This window comes from Sander vitreus, chromosome 7 (assembly GCF_031162955.1).
Source record: "Sander vitreus isolate 19-12246 chromosome 7, sanVit1, whole genome shotgun sequence".
Lineage (NCBI taxonomy): Eukaryota > Metazoa > Chordata > Actinopteri > Perciformes > Percidae > Sander > Sander vitreus.
In genome coordinates this window covers 7922132-7938723 of record NC_135861.1, presented here as the reverse complement: position 1 = coordinate 7938723, position 16592 = coordinate 7922132, and the positions used below count along the sequence as shown (strand labels likewise).

Below are 16592 nucleotides of genomic sequence, written 5' to 3'. Positions count from 1 at the left end.
GGCTGTGATTGTGCATGGTTATGCATTAACATCTCAATGCTTTGACACACTCCTTCTCAGAAACTGCGTGCTCTGGCTGGGAGGCGCGCTGGAGTGGCCGACAAAGGGATTAACAGGAGCGAGGCATATAAAGGCAGCGTTACAAGGACCATGATACCTGCAGAGCACTTATGAACAGAGCCTTGTGTACAAATGACTGCTTCACAATTTTGTGTCCGTTTCGGCTCCCCTTCTCTGTTTCGCAGAATAAAAAGACTTGTGAAAAGCAGCAGAGCCCCAGCTCGGCGAAGGGAAGCTGTACAATTTCCACTGCTGTGAGGTGAGGTATAATTCTGAGAATTGGTCCTATCTCTCTTCATCTCCAGTTGTTCCTTTCATCAGCAAAGCTCTCGTATGCCTAGTTGAGATATCTCTCTGTGTGCCCTCCTCCACTGACTGTCATCATTGTGACATGCTGCTTCGAAACCCTCTGTCAGCTATCGAATGCTCATTCTGGCGCTTAGCTGTGGATGAGGCAGGGACATGCTGGCCAGGATGGAGAGATGAGTGTATGTGATTTTGATCACTATACTGGTGGCAGTGGAAGTAAGCCCAGGGCACCTGGATGTATTCCTGCCAAAGGGAGATGGAGATATTTACCCGTGGAGAACAGTCCGGTGAAACTTGACAGCGACAGGGTTGGATGGCTTCTCATCACAAGACCTCTTTTTATTCAACAATGTCCCTAAACTGAGAGCTTTGGCTGCAAAGGAGAACTGGTTAATGTGTGTAACATCTAGTGGTGCCTAAAGGGGAACCTTCAGGAGCTGCTTCATTGGCTGTTGTCAACCAGCACCATGGCTGACTCTCACTTGTCTGGCTCCGTAGGAAGCTATAACAGCAGCTCTCCCACCACCAGTGCTTGGAACATCACTGGCAGCGGCCCGTGGTTGTTGGCCTTCATGCTGACTGTCATCATCCTCATGACAGTCTGTGGCAATATGTTGCTTATCGCTGTGGTGTTTGCCCATCGCTCTTTGCGTTGCACCTCAAACTGCTTCCTGGTGTCTCTGTTCCTGTCTGACCTCATGGTGGCCCTGGTGGTCATGCCCCCAGCCATGCTCAATGTTCTGTGTGGGGCCTGGGTGCTGTGGCCTGCCTTTTGCCCGATTTGGCTCTGCTTTGACGTCATGTGCTGCAGTGCGTCCATTCTCAACCTGTGTGTGATCAGCCTGGACCGCTACCTTTTCATCATCTCACCGCTGCGCTACAAGCAGAGGATGACTCCACCTCGGGCATTGCTCCTGGTAGGAGCTGCTTGGGGGTTGGCAGCTTTGGCTTCCTTCCTTCCCATTAAGATGAAATGGCACAGCTTAGGCCATTGGAGTGGACACTCATCTGTTCCTGGGATCAGCAGTAGCAACATCAGCTCTTACTCTGACACACTGTACCCAGCATCCTACTTTCAGCTGTCACCATCGGGAGGCCTTTCCTTCCAGTGCCGCCTGCAGGTCACCCTGCCCTTTGCCCTGGTGGCATCTGTACTCACATTCTTTTTGCCCTCCAGCGCCATTTGCTTCACTTACTGTCGGATCCTTCTGGTAGCGCGGAGGCAGGCGAAGAGGGTCGCAGCACTGAGCCACCCACCACACCCCCATCCCTCTCTAGGGGAACCCTCCAGGCCTCCGTCACCTAGGGTTGCAGCAGGGCAAGCTCAGCAGGACAGAGATGACTGCAGTCACCAGGAACCTCCTGTATCACAAAATGTACCGGTAAGCCAGAGAGACTAAAAAGTAAAACAAACCAGCCAGGCAGATATATATATATATATATATATATATATACACACAGTGGGGAGAACAAGTATTTGATACAATGCCGATTTTGCAGGTTTTCCCACTTACAAAGCATGTAGAAGTCTGTAATTTTTATCATAGGTACACTTCAACTGTGAGTGACGGAATCTAAAACAAAAATCCAGAAAATCACATTGTATGATTTTTAAGTAATTCATTTGCATTTTATTGCATGACATAAGTATTTGATACATCAGAAAAGCAGAACTTAATATTTGGTACAGAAACCTTTGTTTGCAATTACAGAGATCATACATTTCCTGTAGTTCTTGACCAGGTTTGCACACACTGCAGCAGGGATTTTGGCCCACTCCTCCATACAGACCTTCTCCAGATCCTTCAGGTTTCGGGGCTGTCACTGGGCAACACGGACTTTCAGCTCCCTCCAAAGATTTTATATTGGGTTTAGGTCTGGAGACTGGCTAGGCCACTCCAGGACCTTGAGATGCTTCTTACGGAGCCACTCCTTAGTTGCCCTGGCTGTGTGTTTCGGGTCGTTGTCATGCTGGAAGACCCAGCCACGACCCATCTTCAATGCTCTTACTGAGGGAAGGAGGTTATTGGCCAAGATCTCGCGATACATGGCCCCATCCATCCTCCCCTCAATACGGTGCAGTCGTCCTGTCCCCTTTGCAGAAAAGCATCCCCAAAGAATGATGTTTCCACCTCCATGCTTCATGGTTGGGATGGTGTTGTTCTCATCCTTCTTCTTCCTCCAAACACGGCGAGTGGAGTTTAGACCAAAAAGCTCTATTTTTGTCTCATCAGACCACATGACCTTCTCCCCTTCTCCCATTCCTCCTCTGGATCATCCAGATGGTCATTGGCAAACTTCAGACGGGCCTGGACATGCGCTGGCTTGAGCAGGGGGACCTTGCGTGCGCTGCAGGATTTTAATCCATGATGGCGTAGTGTGTTACTAATGGTTTTCTTTGAGACTGTGGTCCCAGCTCTCTTCAGGTCATTGACCAGGTCCTGCCGTGTAGTTCTGGGCTGATCCCTCACCCTCCTCATGATCATTGATGCCCCACGAGGTGAGTTCTTGCATGGAGCCCCAGACCAAGGGAGATTGACCGTCATCTTGAACTTCTTCCATTTTCTAATAATTGTGCCAGTTGTTGCCTTCTCACCAAGCTGCTTGCCTATTGTCCTGTAGCCCATCCCAGCCTTGTGCAGGTCTAAAATTCTATCTCTGATGTCCTTACACAGCTCTCTGGTCTTGGCCATTGTGGAGAGGTTGGAGTCTGTTTGATTGAGTGTGTGGACAGGTGTCTTTTATACAGGTTATGAGTGGAGAACAGGAGAGCTTCTTAAAGAAAAACTAACAGGTCTGCGAGAGCCGGAATTCTTACTGGTTGGTAGGTGATCAAATACTTATGTCATGCAATAAAATGCTAATTAATTTATTATTATGTGATTTTCTGGATTTTTGTTTATGATCCCGTCTCTCACAGTTGAAGTGTACTATGATAAAAATTACAGACCTCTACATGCTTTGTAAGTAGGAAAACCTGCAAAATCGGCAGTGTATCAAATACTTGTTCTCCCCACTGTATATAGCAAGATTTAAAAAGGTTGATTCCGAACAGGTGGCACAGAGATAATAACCACACACAATTGTCCATCTATAAGAGTTCTTAAACCTTTAACTTGACATTTTTAAGGTTTTACATTAAACTGGTATATACCTATATTCCTAATAGCTATGTATCATGCCATTCCCTTGAAATGCCTAATATACTGTTGAAATCCACTCCTAAGTGAGATATAATCGAAGTGCAGCAATTATTAATATTTTATAAAATATAAATATTTTGCTCTTTATTTATGCAAGTAGAAAGTAGAGATCCAGTAAAAGGGAAGAGGTGTAAAAGAAAAGTACAGACAGTGTGTCCGATGTGCTGCCCCCATCTGCAAGGATCACAGTCATATAGTCTGTCACATTTGCCTACACACAGACACACACACACACACACACACACACACACACAAACAGAACAATCAATTCTGAATTAATTCCTTTTATAGCTGCACGAGTCCATCAAATGGAAATATTCTAGACATCTTGTGCATCTTTTTATACATAAGCCTGACATGTTTGGTATCTAGGAATTTGGAGGTGTTCAATCGATACTTTCATACCATAAATATTATTGAGGAATGGAAAAGAAAAGTAATGTTTTGGGGAATTTTGGTAAAAGCTCTTTCTTGCCGAGGGTTAGTTGAGAAGATTGCTACCTCCCATACTTTGTGCTATGCTAAGCTGACTGGCTGCTTGCTCTAGCTTTATATTTAGCGTACCGACATGAGTGTGGTATCGATCTTCACAGTTAACTCTCAGCACGAAAGCAAACACCATAAGCACATTTTCCAAAATGATAGACAACTTCTTTAATTTAGTTTGATAACAAACCACTAACTAGATGCAAAAAGGAATCCAAAATGAGATGTCAAAGAGGCCATAAAGAGGTACCCAGAGAAGCTTCTCGACATTAGTAATGTAGGCAAGGGCAATTTACCTTGTAGCCTATATTATCTACAATTCTAGGATTAACCATTTCTATTGTCCTCTACTGTCCACAGCCGTCAGTGAACAGTGAGCGTTGTCTGGCTCACAGGCAGGGTCGGAGGGCACTGAAGGCCAGTCTGACACTGGGAGTCCTCTTGGGACTCTTCTTCAGCGCTTGGCTGCCCTTTTTCATCACCAATATGGCTCAGGTCAGTAGAAGGACCAGACACTGACTCTACCACAGATACAACACAGAAATGTAGTCAATGAAAATGAACTTACAGGTAACATGACATATTAGCACCCATCTGATATGTCAAACAAATCTTGGCTTTGAGTGGTGGTGATGGCGCAGTGGATATGACACATGCCTTTGGTGTGGGAAACCTGGGTTCAGTTCCCAGTGCACTATGTCAACCCCTGAGCAAGACGCTTAACCCATAGTTGCTCCAGAGGCGTGCGACTTCTTGTCAGAAGTCGCACGCCCCTCGCTTTGCAAGCGACCTACAAAGCAATTGTGAGGGGTTCTTTCTTCACTACAAAGAATTTTTTTTCTGACATTTGTGATGCCTTTTTTTCACAATTAGTTTTTGCTTTTTCCAACGTTTTACATTTTTTAATTTTTCTTCTACACATTTTCAGCACTTATTTCTATGTCCAATTTTTTCTGATATAAAACAAAAATTTAAAACGGGCCAATGTGACCCGAAGTCAACACAAGGGTTAAAAAGTCTGAGTTTGTTTGTCTTTTTTCTGGAATAGCTCTACTATTATCGTTGCTTGAGTCACTCAGCGTTTGTTTTTTTTTGTCAGTTTTCTCACAAATGTGTGGTGGGCACAAAACAGTGTAAAATAAATGCAAAAGAAAGAATGAAAAAAATACATTTGGATACTGGTCTATTTTTGTATTGGCCAGCTTTGGCGTCACAGCCTTGCCAAGCTATCTAACGAGAAACTAGATTGGCATTTCAGCTTCGTGACTCATTCCAAAACCCAGCAAAACGACAGCACAGTATCATTTATAATTGGTAGGCCTACTTTTTTGAAGTTTTTTTTTTATTTGATCAGACTAACAACACACACTCATTAGTGGGCGAACATATCATTGGTGGCCATGGAAACCCTCGGCGAGAGTAAATGAATGTTGAAAAACAGCTCAATCTAAATTGGTAATGACACTTGTCCTGTTTTTCAAGCTTACAATGATCCAGTCATTTTGATTTCCCATCTGTGCCCTCTCGCTTCTCCCCCTGCATAACATAGAGCACAGAGACTTGACTGTGTCTGCGCTCTCCTTCCTTTTCACACTCAATGTGGTGTGTGAAACGCCCCCCTCTTTTCTGTCCTATTCCCACCGCCTCCCTGTCTCATCTTGATAGTATTGGATGCTCTCCTCTAACAGCTGTCTCCTCCTTCACTGTCCTTCTCCAAACCTAGTGGTTATGTTCAAGATCAGTGTTTTTAACAGCCAGACGCAAATGTATTTACAAGTTCTACTCAGGGGAAATTAGATGTCCGGTAAAAAAAAAAAAAAAAAGAGTGATGGACAGTCTATGTGAATCATGAGAAAGAAGAAAACATGTCTTCTTTTATTTTTATGATTTCAGAAGATTTCATTTCAAATTCATAGGAGCCCAAAAGGCACAGGGAAAGTAAATACATAAATACATGTTTAATGAATAGGCAATACATAAAGATTATATTATTTTTTATTTACTTATATCTGCATTTATGTATTTGCTTATTTATTTCAAAACTGCACACCGCAATTGGACACAGAAAGCAAATAGAAAAAAAACAAAAAAAAATATGTACAATAAATTAGAAATAAATATATTTACACAAAATAAGTATAGTCTACATGTTGCCAAAAAAAACATAGATCAATGAGTGGGCAATAAATACACTTTTTATTTATTTCATAATCTATTTCTTTTTTTGTTTTGTTTTTTTGTTTTGTTTCATTGTTTCATTCAGATTTACTTATTGTATATGTATGTGTATATATATATATATATATATATATATATACATATACACATACAATAAGTAAATCTGCACCATAAATTTAGAATAAATATACATTTAGCCAAAAAAGATAAATAAATACATTAATTGGACAATAAATAAATAAATAGATCTTTCTTTACTTATTTGTTTATTCATTTAATGGTATCTATATATTATCATTAAAGGTGTCTTGGGAAGTTTTTAAACAAAGTAATGTTTACATTGTTTGTATCCTTGAGGTCTTACAAACGTGTTAAATGCATTTCCTTCCTCAAAAAAATCTTTTGCAAAGCCAATATTTTGAATATTTTAAATGTTGCAATGTTTATTTTTGCAAAATAAAAATAAACAATGCAACATTTAATCCAATCTGATATATATATATATATATATATATATATATATATATATATATATATATATATATATATATATATGCGCATAAGCAGAACAAAACCAGCAGCAGAATGTGTATTGTGTTGCCTACATGCTTGTGCACACGCACAACACAAATCAAACAGGGACTCTGTTGCTATGGGTAAAAAAAAAAAAAACTCTCAGGTTGCCTTAAGGTGACATTTCTCTGTATTTATTTCTAAAATTCATTATTTGTCAGATTTTACTGTAAATGAACTTTTGATGTCTTAATGCCTGCAATACTTTCCACCGTCTTCATTCAGGCAGTGTGTGAGTGCGTCCCCATGGCGCTCTTCGATGCCATCACCTGGCTGGGCTACTGCAACAGCACAATGAACCCCATCATCTACCCGCTGTTCATGAGAGACTTCAAGCGGGCTCTGGGGAAGCTCTTGCCCTGCTGTTCCTCGCAGTCTCCGAGAAGACCCTCGCCAGCGCTTTCCCTCTCTCTCCGCAACTCAGGAGACCCTAACATCGCCAGCAGCCCCCCCTCTCCACTGCCCTCTGACCCCACACAGCCCCTGGCCACTGCCACTGATGCGGTCAACCTGCTGGATGCAGAGCATGCTGGCATTGATTTGCCTCTGCTTCTGCCCAATCAGGTCGACACCCTGGATTGAATAGCAATTATGGAAATGCTAGTATGGTATGTCAGGGTTTATGGTAGGAAAGGGATTCAAGACGAGTACTGAAACTCATAACAATTTCTGATTTACTCACTCGCCTAAGAGGGAAGAAAAAAAAAAAAAAAATTGTCAGATTGTTCAGTGTTTGTCAGAAAAATGTCTATGGACACAAAGTTCCACCTTGAAATATGTCTTTACAATTATGAAATATGGATGAAGAAACCGACTATTTCCAGTATTATCAGTGCCAGTATACAATGTATAACTAGACCCTGAAACTCTATGGTAAGCAGTGCTTCACATTGGCATGGACGGAATAGAGAAGAGAAAGGCCTTGAAGACGCATTCACTGAATTATGCTCGGCCTTATGGAAAATAAATACTGTGAAATATCCATAGCAACCAGACCAATGAATGAAAACTAGAAGGATGTGAGAGGAACGGAGATATCACCTATTTTGTAGCATCCTCTAAAACCTAAAGTAATATTTACAGGTATTTGATCTCACAGCGAGTTTAGAAAACAATTTAGGACACTATTTACAGGTGGTAAAAGAAATGTACATCATTTACAAAATCTTAAATTGTTATTCAATTAATACATTTGTCTAAAAACAACATGTCAAAGCTGGAGATTTTCACTTGAGGCTGCCATACGTGTGCATTGACTTTTTAGCCATCTCTCTCTCGGCGTGTCAGCGTGTTGAGAATGGAATGGATATTTTCACCAACAAAGCTTTGATGCTGAAAAAAAAAAAAAAAAACTCGAGAAGCACAAGATTTTACAGGGAAGCAGCTTGTCCAGTAACATGCTCTTTACAAGTTTGGCTGCCTTTGTTTGTGTGTGTGCTCTGTAGTCCAGTGTGTATCATCCCAGCTCCATGATATGTGTTCATTATCAGGGTCCGCCTCCTCTACAGCGTCACCCGAGGCATTTAAAGCAGATGCTGTGTTGTCATTACTTGCACTCTCCTCAGAAGTTTGTAGTATATTGTTCCTGTCTGATTCGGTATCATTTAATGAGTCCAGCAGGTCTGAAATATCAGGGATATCCCAACCGTCACCCATCTCCTCTGTCACTGTCGCCTCTTTCACGTCTCCACTTTCTCCTGTGCAGGTCTCAGCCTCTTCGGCTTGGTTTTGTGTCTCAGTCACTTGTTGCTCATTGGGGGTTTGGTCCGGGATGTCCACTGTCCCTTGTGTAAATGTTACAAAGTGAGGTAGAGCAAAGGAGGCTCCTGGGACTTCTTTGGTGGGAACACCTACTGCCACCAAGATGGTGTCCATTTGACGCATGTAGTCCAAGTGACCTTTCACCTGGGAAGCAGAAACATGGTTTTACTGTCCCCGACGGGAAAAAAAGGACACGTTTCTTTGTAAATTACAGTGTATATTCCTACATTATATGACCAGGTACTGTGTTTAGTTTATGGTGCTTCAGACATGTCCTGTATGTTTCTTTACCATTTTTTTTAAATGTTAAGTTGAGTGAAATGTGAAACCTCTGATGCTTTACCTAGTTTTGTAAAGCATCAACTAGTTTTCTTGAACCAGATGTTATCCACATGTTGAAGGTTCCTGTGGAATCATGTTCATTTACAGGGTGGCAGAAAGGCATTGCTGTAAAATGAAACAGACCAGCAGGGCCTTGTTTTTTTTTTCTTATTATTTTTTAATTTTATTTAAGCAATGCAACTGTCTCTTTTTAAGTGCTAATAAAATTATGAATTGCATCAATTAGTCCATGACTTCTTATATTATTATTTCACGGACTCTGACCTAACAAACAAGTGTGACATTTGTATGCATGAAAAATGTCAATTTGAGGCAACTGAACATGTGGGTATTTCTTCAAAAAATGAAAACCTTGAGATGTTAAATCATCTTTAGCTCACATGTACTCGAAAAACAATTTATTAAAGGGGACTTTAGCGGGCCTAATTTAAGTATATGCTCTGACTCACCACTGAGGAAAGATCCACATTGATTATACGCCGATCCTGGATGTTGATTGGCTGTAGCCCAGCAACAGACATTTGTGCAGATGAACTTCGGTACAAGAACCCCAGGAGCCAGTCCCCTCTGACAGGTGGATAGTTAATAAAGTCATTTTTTCATGAAATACTTAAAAAAAAAAAAAATCACAAATACTGCATCCAAAACACTGGACCTCAGACATACAATGACTAAATGATGAGTACATCAAAACTATGATGCAAAACTACATTTTACTCAATGCATACTAAAGGTTAGAGCTCTGTTAGATTACCTGCAGTAGCCGTTGACTATCTTTCCAGCCACTACCCTGGACATTCTCTCCCAGGCCTTTTCAGAGCCGTCCACAGGGGCCCCCAAGAGGACTACATCCTCCACTACTCCTTCACTCCCTGAGGAATCACCGCAATACAGGGCTTGTCAGAACAATGTACATAAAACGATAGAAGATGAGAAACTGAATTAGATTAAAAAGGTGCAGTAGGTAAGACTTATAAAACAAACTTTCTGTCATATTTGCTGAAACTGACCCTAGAACTACATGAAGCAGGTAATAATAAATAAAAATAAAAAAAATACAGGCTGTAGGCCAAAAAAAAAACTGGCTCCTCTGGCACCACCTACAGCCTGTAGTGTGATTTGCAAAAATCCACAGCTCCCTGTTCAGATGCTCCAATCATGGCCGGGGGTGGGGGGGTGTCTAACTGTGTGTCAGTCACTGCTCATGCATTCATTCTCCCTTGTGGGGGGGAGGGGCTTAGGAGACCGTTTTGGGCTTTATCAGAAAGGGGGGAGGGACTGAGAAGTTGTTGACGTTCCAATTTTTTTGGCTAAGTCCTGGATCTTCCCAATCCTACCTACAGCACCTTTAATTACAAAAAAAAGGTATAACCACATTTAAATACTTATTTAGGCCCGTCATAACAATTCTACCATGGACTCAGACCTGAATTTTAACAGCCACATTAAGACAATTACAAAGTCAGCCTATTACCACCTTAAAAATATATCAAGGGTTAAAGGACTTATGTCTCAGCAGGATTTGGAAAAACTTGTCCATGCTTTTATCTTCAGTAGACTTGACTACTGTAACGGTGTTGTAACTGTACTGTTACAGGTCTCCCTAAAAAAATCAATCAGACAGCTCGAGCTGATTCAGAACGCTGCTGCTCGAGTCCTCACTAAGACCAAGAGAGTGGATCACATCACTCCAGTTCTCAAGTCTCTACACTGGCTTCCAGTGCCTCAAAGAATTGATTTCAAAATACCTTTGCTGGTTTATAAATCACTAAACGGTTTAGGGCCAAAATACATTTCTGATCTGCTACTACACTATGAACCACCCAGACCTCTCAGGTCGTCTGGGACAGGTCCGCTTGTTGTCCCCAGAGTCAGAACTAAACAAACTCCCAGAAAACTGCAGGTCCGCAGCAACTCTCAGTTCTTTTAAATCAAAGCTAAAGACCTATCTTTTTGATGTTGCCTTTCTTTAAATAACTGTTCATTTGTTATACTGAAGTTGCATTGATGACACTCTATAACTGCCCTTTAATGTTTAAGTTCTTATACTGCACTGTAACTTTTATTCACGTATTTTATCTCTCAGTTCTTTAATTTCTTATACTGCACTGTCAATTTCATTCTTGTCTTTTATGTTTTAATTTGCTTTGTTTCTCTTTGTTTTTTTTAATCGTTTTCTAACTGCTCTTTAATGTTCTATGTAAAGCACTTTAAATTTCCCTGTTGCTGAAATGTGCTATACAAATAAAGCTGCCTTGCCTTACCATGCTTCACCAGTGACTTAGCAAAAGAGATGATTAAAAGTCATGACTTTAACCCAGGGATGTCTCACATTGAACAAAGACAGCCAGTGCAAGGAATCATGGGTGTGAATCTAATCGTGACGCATAATCAAAATACGATTTATCCACAGAAAGGTGTTTGTACCTTTGTCGTTTGCAAGCTCCTGAAGACAGTAGTAGATAACTCTGGCCCCAAGACTGAAACCTATGAGGCTGACAGGCCGCTTACCCTTCAAATACAGACAGAAAGAGAAGAGATGCACAATTATGAAGTAGCTTTCATCCTCCTAGTGTTTACTGAATGTAAAAAGGTAGTACAATACCTGCTGTCTGCTTCTCAAAACCTGTGCCAGGTGTTTCCCCACTTCAGCTGAGCGGTTCAGACAAACACACCAGGGGTTGTCAATGACGCTGGCTACTGCCAGCAAAGACGCCGGCCACGTCAGAGCCGCCACGATGCCTGAACAGTGTGGTGGTGTAAAAAGACATCAATGCAGTACCAAGACAGGGTCAATACAACAAAAGGACAATAAGCTAGATAAGACAGTCGGGGTTGTTAAACAAAAATCAACTCATTATCAGCAATCAATGCCACAAAAGCATTACCCTTTTTACATCACATGTCACAAGTTCAGAATAGAACATATTTGACCACTAGCATAAACACTGCCGTTTCCAAATACAGACCCACTGAATAGACTTAAGTGCTTCCGGCACCCTCCTACCTGAGAGCACTGTGTACTTGAGCGCCTCCTGGGCCACCATGCTGACCAGCCCATCCAACAGAGAGGCCATGGCTGAGCCCAGATCCTTGAGGAAACGTGACTCCCACACCAGGCAGTACTGTTCCCCGCACTCGCCCAGGCTGCACCACGGGGCCTGGAACGAACCTGGAAGACAGAAGTTGTGTTTTAATGTAAGGAAACAACTAAGCAGCACTTGTAAACTGTAACTTGTTTTTTTTAGCCATTGTACGTGAAGGGGGTACTAAGCTTGTAACTGAGTGTATTTTTTAGTGGGAGGGGGAGAGAGCTGCATCGTTTTATGTAATAGCAAAACTTAAGTGGTTTGTTTGCATAATCTCAGGTGAACACTCTGGTATAGAACATTATGTGTCTATACCAGTGTCTATGTATTGTGTGTAACTGTTGCCCAGCAATCCCATCTATGTTCTTCTCGGTTTCTCTTTAATATTAATGTCCTTCTTCGTTTTTTGCCACCTAACTACTTCAACACCATTCAACATGGGAACTTCACCTTCATCTTACTGAGGAAATTATCATAATTACTGTTTGTATCCTCCATACTTAAACAATATGTATTGTTTTTCAGGATGCGGTTTGACCAATTTACAGAATTATATTAAGAGGCTTAACTGCGATGATCACACACATGTTCAGTGCAGTTGTAGGTTCAATTCAGTTGTTATGATGCCACAATGTCTTACGATTAACACCTCTGAGCGCAAATTATCAAAAACAGACATTCCTATCTGGTTATTTTATCCATTCATTTGACAGAAAATGTACTATACCATAATACTGTATATATTGATATTGCCATGTAAATTAACATATACCATGATAGAGGACCTATCCATATGGACCTCACCTAATCAGCGGAAATTGTAAGTGGTTGTAGTGACAACAGAAGCCATACTTACTGTATTTACCACCGCAGAGCCAACCTGTCACCGCGATGGTCAGGTGAAGATGCTTCCCGGATCTCAGCGGCAGGAATTCAAACTCCTCTATCGCCCCGACGCACTTATTCATCTTATAGCCTGGAGAAACAATGTATAAAAAAATGAAACAAAAGGTAGGGAAGAGCAGATATCAAGAAGGTGAGAAAAGCTAAATATATGAAACTAAGGGGATAGCACAAATGTGTATTTATCACGTTCAGTCAAAATTCTAAAAGATTACTTCTATCTGCACGCATCGCATGTCTGCCAACATTCTTACCAGTCAATCCGGCTCCTGCTGCTCCAAAAAGGGAGGCCATGATTGCAATGCCAGTGGCTGAGCCCAGAGCAGCAGCCCCTCCTGCCCCCAGCACAGCACTGGCCCCTGCTGCCACTAAGGGGGCTGCCAGCCCACCTGTCACACCTGGCAAAGGCATAAACAATGCAGTCAGTACAGAAAAAAAAAAAGCCAATATGTGTAGAGTGAAGCCTTTTAAAGAAAAGTTAAATCTAAGGAGTGTGTGGTGAACTGATGCAAGATGCAATCTTCGTGCATTATTCTCTATAGTGATTTAATTATCAGTTGATAAGCTTATCAATTAAAGTCTATGTGTGCACATATGATACTAGATGTTTCAAAAGTCCATTTAAAAAAAGGTTTTCAAAAGCACTTGAAGCAAAAATAATCACCAATCACAGTTCCTCCTCCCACGGTGGCTAGTCCAATGAGGAGATAGCGGCGCAACTTTCGCCCTCTCTCTCGCCTCAGCCGCAGAGAGGACTCCTCTCTAAAGAGCAGAGCCAGACAGACCATCTGAATTAGTTGAAATATTCATGAGCTCTACAAATAAAAATGTCAAATGACTCTTCTTGTGCGTTTAACGTGTCATCCTGAAAATAAAATGAATGAAATAAGCTGCTTGTTTATGCCACACAGCCACCTTCACGCTATCATTTTGGATACACGTGTGACTGTCGTGCGCAGTGTTTGTGTTTTTTTTTTTTTTTACACACACACACACACACACACACACACACACACTTATTTTGTATTCTTAAATTAACTAAGGCACCACGTAAACATAGCATCTGACTTAGTTACAATAATTTTTCATCCATCCTTCCTTCCTTCTATCCAAACAGAACTTACTCGCTCTCCTCTCCTGCTTCCCTCAGCCTCTCTCCCAGTGTTTCCTCAAACTCCTCCAGCTGCTGTGGAAAGACTCGTAGCAGACAGCTGACATGACGGATGAGAACCCTCGATCTGGCATCATACTGGCCTGTGACAGACCATGAAAGTCATAAAGGCACAGGCTTATATGAATTTACACCAACTTAAAGTAGATAGTTATTAATTCATCAAAGGATTCTTACCGTCTTTGACAGAAAAAGACACCAGATCCTGTAATACAAAGTGAAAGCTGGTTATAATTTGTGAGTTTGTAGAAATCCAGACACAAGCTAATTTATTTTGTTTGCATGATCAGTTATGAAACACTCCTATCAAACCACAAAATAATAGAATTAGAGTGAGCATCACCTGTATGATGGGGGTGGCCCCTGAAGCCAGAAGTGGTTCGGCCTGTAGGATGGAGAGAAAGGTGTCGGAGCCTTCAAAGCCCAGGCCTGACAGGAAAGCCCCCATAACCGGCATCACCGACTCGTCCAGGTTCAGCCAGCGGACCAAGCCCTGCAGATACTTGTCCCTGAACACACTGAGAAACACGCAACTGCTCATCTCCTCAGGTTCACAGTTCAGTTAAAGCATTATTATTCACAGTCTAGTTAAACAAGTTATTAATGCACATGGATATTCACGTGTGGAAGAAGGAAAAGCAGCATTCAGAAATGTTGCATTTGTGCAGAAAAATAAATAAATAAATAAAAGGCCAGGCCACATGATTTCTTTGAGGTTCAGAGTGGCTTCCTCTGCTCACTTTTTTCCTAATCCAATATCGAACCTTTGGAAATGTCTGGATGTCTGAGACTTCTTAAAGATCAGGTAAGAATCTCTCTCACCCACTTAAATTTGACCCTGGTAGATGACCACATACATAACTGCACGTGCAAGTCCAAATTTGATTTAGTATTTTTTGCCATTATGGAGAGCCAAGGTCTGTCTGTCTGTCTGTCTATCTATCTATCTATCTATCTATATATGTGTGTGACAGTTAATCACACTGACCAAACATTTATAACTTGTCAGTGATCAGTCCCTTATCCCTTAAATAATTAAGGTGGAATTAGAGGAAGGTGGATGGTAGATTTGAGCTTACTAGAAAAGACGGAAGCAAGCACTCTTCAACTCAATGACTACATTGATATTAGTAGAATGGACACACACAGGATGTCATGATGACATTATCCCTCATGGCTCTGTTACCTGTTTTCAGGTCCAGTGAACAACTGGCCCAGAGAGACACCACACAGTGCAGCATAAGCAAACCGGCCCTGTTCAGTCAGCTGTCTGCTGATTATTTCCTCTGCGCTGGGGTCACCTGGGGCATCTTGTGTTGTTCCAGCCCCCCCTGGGTCTAAGGTGATAAAAAAAAAAACAAAGTTTAATAATTAACCCCAACAAGAATAATAAGGCCTCTTTAAGGTGGCAGTTTGATTCACATCATTGAAGAAACCAAATACAAGTGACACATTAAAGACATATCAAAGTCACATTAATCATGAGTCAGAAACTCAAAGTGTTATTGGTATACAGACAATGTGTAGCCTAGATTATTTGAAATGCTGTCAGCAGGGACAGGCTCAAATCGCAGATTGGAGCTTGCTCTTTCTCAATGCGGTTTGGTGGATCACCTGCATGCCGAAATTATCAGACGACCCAATGATTTGATATAAGAACTTAGGACATACAAGATATGTTAATGTCACCTATGACAAATTTAACAGCCCGATTCGGAGCGTAGTTTAGTTAGACGTTTCGTTCTGGCAAATAGCTAACTAACATTACACGGAATTAGGTTACACGGAGTCTAACTTTGTGCTTCTCATCATCTCTCTCTGATAAACTGACATGAATTCAACATACAGAAGCAGCTAAAAGGAGACCCAAGTGTTGTTCAACGCTTAAAGTACATTTCAACAACACACAACACTTTAGTTAGCTGCTACCAACAGCTGGCTGATAGAGACCACTGCCTCAGCCTGGACAGTTAACTTAGCTAACGGTTCACTGGTTACTTTTGACAAGGTGGTCAATTTAATAAATTACTCTACTGCCGCACTAAACAAACAATACACGTATTCTACGGTACCTGGGGCAAAATTGGTGTCCGAACTGCTCTGTTTTTCCTCCATGGCCACAGATATCTCAACTCTGTACTCTAAACTTTTGTTGCCTTCACTTGTTCCTCCTGAGCTTGATATCTGAAAAGCACACGTTAATAAGGCACTACAGCGCTGAGGAGATAGGTCTCGCATGGTCTGGCAATGCGAGACTACGGCACTGACCCTGCTGACCCAACCGATTTTAATGGTACATATTCCCCAATCAACCAATGCAACAAAAACGTTTATTGATGATGTTTTAATGTTCGATATCAACCCGCACATACATAATTAGTGTTGGATTGATACAATGAACAGAAAAATGCATATTGGAAACACGTTTGATGATACGATTATGTTACTTTTTTGGAAACATGTTGGATATATCACTGTTACCAAAAAAATGCAGCTTTCTGTCACAATAAAAACTTA

The 16592-nt window shown here is 41.4% G+C and overlaps 2 protein-coding genes across 2 annotated transcripts; one reads left to right on the top strand and one right to left on the bottom strand.

Annotated features, from left to right (window-relative positions):
- The first annotated feature begins 366 nt into the window (after window positions 1-366).
- htr6 (5-hydroxytryptamine (serotonin) receptor 6) lies at window positions 367-8098 on the top strand. Its single transcript, XM_078254401.1, has 3 exons — window positions 367-1751; window positions 4419-4553; window positions 7035-8098. Exons 1-3 carry the CDS (start codon window positions 837-839, stop codon window positions 7389-7391), a joined length of 1407 nt encoding a protein of 468 aa, XP_078110527.1. The 5' UTR covers window positions 367-836; the 3' UTR covers window positions 7392-8098.
- Window positions 8099-8115: 17 nt separating this feature from the next.
- tmco4 (transmembrane and coiled-coil domains 4) lies at window positions 8116-16256 on the bottom strand. The gene is made up of 14 exons (XM_078254400.1): window positions 16148-16256; window positions 15262-15412; window positions 14419-14593; window positions 14253-14280; window positions 14029-14158; window positions 13569-13666; window positions 13159-13302; window positions 12858-12977; window positions 11920-12084; window positions 11518-11654; window positions 11340-11424; window positions 9667-9784; window positions 9362-9479; window positions 8116-8714 (listed from the first exon to the last, which is right to left on the bottom strand). Exons 1-14 carry the CDS (start codon window positions 16188-16190, stop codon window positions 8214-8216), a joined length of 2013 nt encoding a protein of 670 aa, XP_078110526.1. The 5' UTR covers window positions 16191-16256; the 3' UTR covers window positions 8116-8213.
- Window positions 16257-16592: the final 336 nt, after the last annotated feature.

Bases quoted from the DNA above. Each gene is read 5' to 3' on its own strand.
- htr6 (XM_078254401.1), top strand. From the start codon at position 837: ATGGCTGACTCTCACTTGTCTGGCTCCGTAGGAAGCTATAACAGCAGC. The intron at 1,752-4,418 runs GTAAGCCAGAGA...TACTGTCCACAG, and splicing joins CTGTATCACAAAATGTACCG to CCGTCAGTGAACAGTGAGCG. The intron at 4,554-7,034 runs GTCAGTAGAAGG...GTCTTCATTCAG, and splicing joins TCATCACCAATATGGCTCAG to GCAGTGTGTGAGTGCGTCCC.
- tmco4 (XM_078254400.1), bottom strand. From the start codon at position 16,190: ATGGAGGAAAAACAGAGCAGTTCGGACACCAATTTTGCCCCAG. The intron at 14,281-14,418 runs GTGATGCTCACT...TTTGTATTACAG, and splicing joins GGGCCACCCCCATCATACAG to GATCTGGTGTCTTTTTCTGT. The intron at 14,159-14,252 runs GTAAGAATCCTT...GGTCTGTCACAG, and splicing joins GTCTTTTTCTGTCAAAGACG to GCCAGTATGATGCCAGATCG.